This window comes from Octodon degus, unplaced genomic scaffold (genome assembly GCF_000260255.1).
Source record: "Octodon degus isolate 3935 unplaced genomic scaffold, OctDeg1.0 scaffold00020, whole genome shotgun sequence".
NCBI lineage: Eukaryota > Metazoa > Chordata > Mammalia > Rodentia > Octodontidae > Octodon > Octodon degus.
This window is the reverse complement of record NW_004524596.1, coordinates 14,770,829-14,776,080: the sequence shown is the minus strand read 5'-3', so window position 1 is coordinate 14,776,080 and position 5,252 is coordinate 14,770,829. Positions and strand designations below refer to the sequence as shown.

Below are 5,252 nucleotides of genomic sequence, written 5' to 3'. Positions count from 1 at the left end.
AGGTGTGCGCCACCACACCCAGTCTCAGTCACTGCCTCAGTGCACCCTGTAAATAAACTTTTATAATAGTACAAAGAGATGTGTTCAGAGTACTAACTCAGGTTTTATACTTACTGAGTATTCAGTGAATGGTAAAGATTAGTAGCCGTTAGAGATTTATCTTGGTGCTTTATATGTTCATCTTAGCACAAGTAATCTTTTTTCACCTATAGAAAGTATCCCCTCCTAACTCTAGATAATCAAAAATTTCAGTTAGTGAAATCTGGAAGTGAGATTTTAGATCACAAAAGTCTTACCTTGTGAATGTGATAGATTGGTTTTGTTCTTGTATTTTTTTTCAATAAATATTTATAGTTTTCTCTATGAGGGAGGTAAGTTTCTTGAAAAAAGTATAAACATCATTATTTTTACATAAATTCTTGGTAAATAAAAGCCATAAAAATTGATACAACTGTTGACTAGCTAGTGGCCTCCTTTGTTTCATAAATATTGATTAAATTTATCATTTATATGTTTCATGGATTTTCAGTCTTTACCATATATGTTTGTGTTCAGATTCTAGCAATTAACCGTGGAGAGAATTTGAAGATACTGACAGTCAAGGTCAACATCTCTGATGGAATAAAGAATGAGTTCTGTAGGTGGTGTATCCAGAACAGGTAAAATACCATCCTGATACCATTTTGTACTGATAGGGAAAGAGGTCTATTATGTATGTAAGAAGTTGACAACGTATATATAATGTCTTTTTTACATTTAGGAACTATATTTCTTATGTATCTTAAATAGAAAATATCTGGGAGGTGCCATAAGAAAGTATTCACAATGATTACCTCTGGGGAGAGAAACCATCCTTTAGTCTAGACATGTAGTGGGTAACATTTTAGTCAGGGATCACTGATAGGCTGTATGCATGACAGTAGCCTCATAAGATTATTATGAAATGAACATTTTTTCTTGTCTGATGAACGCATTGCTGATGAGAGGCAGGAGAAAAAGTTGCTGCAGAAAGAGAAGAAGAGCCATGCAGGAAGAGAAGAAAAACGAAGAGGAAGGGATATAGGGGTAGACAACGGGCTTATGGATATGAGCCACATATATTGTACATGCCAAGCCGCCCTCCTGTGTGAACTTATGGAGAAGAATAAGAGGAGAGGGGAACGTGGGGTTAAAATGATCTATAAGTGCTGTGGTCTATGCATTGGCTAAAATGAAGCTCACTTGTCTGTGCAACCAATAAAAAAAATGACAGAGTTGGGGGACATAGCCACTAAGAAAATTCGTGCTGAAGGGTTTAGCTTGAGTTTTGGCAGATTGCAGCAGGCTCTTTATGGGTTTTGATTAATAGACAAGAATGCTTATGGAACTTTATCTGCTCCTAAGCAAGTGTATGATGAACAGTAGAGAACCTTTAGCAAATCATCCGGGCCATATTTCTGGGAGGTTGACACCCCCTTGGGAGGAGCTGGGGTAGGTCCTTCAGGAGGAGTCCAGGCGGAGGCCTTGTCATCAGAGAAGGTGCTGCCTCTTGGCCTGTGTGTGCCTTAGGTCTACTGTTGGGATGAGATGTCAGGGTGAGACCTGTGTAGCCTTTGGCCAGTATGTATGTTTGTGTGTCAGTTTTTTAACAAGTTTAAAAAGGCAGAATAATTTAAATAGCAAATGCTTATACGTTAAGAATATTTAAAAAATAATTTTGTATGGGTACAGTACAATGTGTTTTAAGCTAAATTATTATAGAATAGTTAAAAAGTTGAAAATTAAGTTTATAAAGTGAAATAGTTGTAATAGACCTAATTTATTGAGGAAATAAAAGAATTTAAATTTACTCCAGGCTGAGTATGTGTAGTTTGTGAAGTATGTAGTGTTTTTTTTTTTTTTTTTTTTGTGGAACCAGGGATCAAACTCAGGCCCTTGCGCTTGCCAGGGAAGTGCTTATTCTACTGAGCCATCTCTTGGCCCCTATGTAGTGGTTTAAAGCCCTCTTTAAACTGGCACTCTTAGCTCACTGATTCACCTAGAGTGGTGTCCCATCCTGTGATCTTTGGCCTGTTCTATACCGGTGTACTCACTTATTCATTCATGCAGTCATTTATTCATTCAGCTTAATTCTGGCAATTTTACGCACAGAGTGCTGTGCTCCATTCTCCACCTTTTAAATTCTTTCAAAATTTTGAGACATGGCCCTGCTGAATTGCCCAGGGTGGGCTTGAACTTGAGTCTCCTGCCTCAGCCTCCCAGAGTGTTGGGATTATACACGCATGCCATCATGACTGACTCAGCTTTACATTTTTTATACTGTGTTTTTACTTTACCTTTTTTATGTTTAGATACACAAATACTTAATTTTTTTACAGATGCTTACAATATTCAGTACAGTGACATGCTGCCGAACAGCCTTGTGTAGAAGCTATACACTATAGATGAGGGGGGTAGTAGGTTAAACCATACAGATTTGCTTAAGCACACTCATGCTTGTGCCACAAAATCACCCACCAATTCGTTTTTCAAGACTTACCTTGATTACTAGGCAATACATAACTTTTTTTTTTTGGTATATTTGAGTATTATAAAGAGTATTTTTTTTTTAAATTAACAGCAATCTTACAGAAATATTTTACCCTTAAGAATGAATGAGACAAAAATGTAATTCATCAGGTAAATTTTAAACATATTGTGTGTTTAAATACACAACTAGAATGTTTTGCATGTTAAGGATGATTAGTTGGATATGGTGGCACATACCTATAATTCCAGCTACATGGATGGCAGACAGGATTATTGCAGGTTAGAGGACAGCTTAGTGATTTATCAACTTAGTGAGAGCTTGTCTCGAAATAAAGTAAAAAAAAAAAAAAAAAAAGGTGGAGTGGGAATGTAGCTCAATGCAAAAGCCCTGAGATTAATCCTCAGTAGTACAAATAAATAGATGAACCCTGAATTTATTGAACTCTTTTTTTTTTTTTTTTTTTTTTGGTGGAACCGGGGATTGAACTCTGGTCCTTGTGCTTGCCAGGGAAGTGCTTATTCTACTGAGCTATCTCCCTGACCCTTTTATTGAACCCTTAACAAAATGTACTTTTAATTAATCCTTTTTATGAAGCCTTTTAAAATGGCTCCACATATTTGAGTAACACTTTTTAACTTATAGTTTTAACTGTTCTGAGTGTATTTGATTCTTGCAATAATTTATATGGTAGGTAGAGCAGATTTGGTAGCCACCATTTGACCAATGAGAAAACTAATGCAAAGATATAAAGTCATGTATCTGACAAAAGATTTAAGTTCGTAAAGTTTGGATGTACTTATTATCACATAGTACTCTGACCTAATTCAGAAAGATTGCTGGGAACGCAGCTGAAAAGTTAGATGAAGTCTTCCATACATGCTTTGTATCTGGCAGTTAACTGTCTTCTACAATATGGTTCTTGTGTCAGTTCCACAGAAGGCCAAGTTATTAGACGACAAGTCCATGAAGGGTTAGATTACTTGCTGAGCTACCAAGTAATACTAATCAGTAATCATCAAGCAAGTTGAGACTCTGAATGTTCATCAGTAGGTAAATTGCCTAAGCCAGTTACATATCTATAAAATGGTTCTATGTAGCCATTTTGAAATTGTTAAAATTGAATTGGTGAGGGTACAAAGATGTCTTTTTATGTTAAAATAATTTATATTTATTATTTAAGATATCTTGATAGAAATAATATATCCACATATTTAAGAAAATGTGAAAGTAATAGATGGTTTGCATCTTAGATCCAGTATGAGATTTCAGTCTTTATTTTATAATTTTATGTAATTGCGATTTTTTACATAATACTTCCTTTGTAAACAAGCAAGTAAATTCCCTTGAAAATGAGAAAGAAATACTTAAACGTCCTATATTTAAAATAAGTATATTAGCTGGCTGTAGTGCCACATACCTGTAATCCCAGCACTTAGGGAGCTAAGGCAGGAAAATTACCCAGAGTTCAAGGCCAGCAGGGGCTACACAGTGAGACCCTGTGTCAAAGGTGTATAAGCCATTAGTTCCTCAGCCAGGTGTGGTGAATGCCAGTGGTCTCAGCTCCTCAGGAGGCTGAGATGGGAGGATCACGAGTTTGAGGTTTGCCTGGGCTACGTGGGGGGATCATGATGGTCTGAGCTATGTTGCGAGACACTATCTCAAAAGAGAAAAATAGAAATTAGATTTAATCCTATCTCTAATGAAAGTCTAGAAAGAGCAAGACCCTAAAAACCAAGTAGATTTGCATATGACTTCCAGGTGTATTACTTCCTACACGTGTACCTGTGGATGTTACTTAAGTTCTTTCTTAGCTTTTATCATCCTTAAAATGGTGAATATTTTTTTCATAAAGTTGAGAGAATTAAGTGACTTTCTTTGTAGTTTTTTTAGTATAATTCTGGTTTGAACTGACCTTTGATGGCATCTGTTGTAGAGTAGTAGGATTATTGTGCTTTTCCCCCTTTAGAAATGTTTTAGTAAACTGGGAAGAACCTCTAGCTTATTTTTATGTACATACTCATAATTCTTAGTATTAGAGATGGTCTCCAATAAAGAACTACTAGTGAAGCTTTTATTGTTACATCTTTATGCTGGGTAAATGTCAAGGCATGATTTTCATCACAGTGATGTATTTTTCCCTTGACTTAGCAGTATTTTATTTTATTTGGTTCTCCTCCAGTTAAGTAGTTAGTAATATTTAATATACAAAATAACATATTATATCATTGTGGTACAGTAATACAGTTTCAGATTTGGAAGTGTTTTTTCATATGGGTAATTCTTTTTTTAATTTTTCTTTTATTTATTTATTTTTTTGTTTTTTGTATTTTAGGGAGGGATCTACAGGGTAGGCCCTTCTCACTGCTAGATCAGACTTGTAGTGATTCTCTTGTACAGCCTGTCAAGAGCTGGGATTATAGGCACGTGCCTACCATGCCTAGTCTCAGTTGCTGTCTCAGTGTGCCCTGGGGGCTGGGGCTGGCATGACAGGCCTGGGGATTGAACCCCCGGCCCCTGCACCTGCTTGCAGGTGCTTTAATCTGCTGAGCTATTTGGCTGATCCAGATGGGTAATTTTTTTTTTTTTTTTTTTTTTTTTTTTAGGGATTGAACTCAGGCCCTTGCGCTTGCCAGGGAAGCGCTTATTCCACTGAGCCATCTCCCTGGCCCCTCCATATGGGTAGTTCTAAGATCTGAAAAACTGGGAACTGACGGACTATTCTAAAGAACTCCTTTTCTTTCCT

At 36.5% G+C, this 5,252-nt stretch overlaps 1 protein-coding gene across 1 annotated transcript in view; it reads left to right on the top strand.

Annotated features, from left to right (window-relative positions):
- The window catches only part of Srbd1 (S1 RNA binding domain 1), a 236,736-nt gene that overhangs the window by 48,509 nt on the left and 182,975 nt on the right, over window positions 1-5,252 (top strand). The window contains 1 exon segment of the mRNA XM_023711259.1: window positions 556-659. Coding sequence (XP_023567027.1) covers window positions 556-659 — 104 coding nt within the window.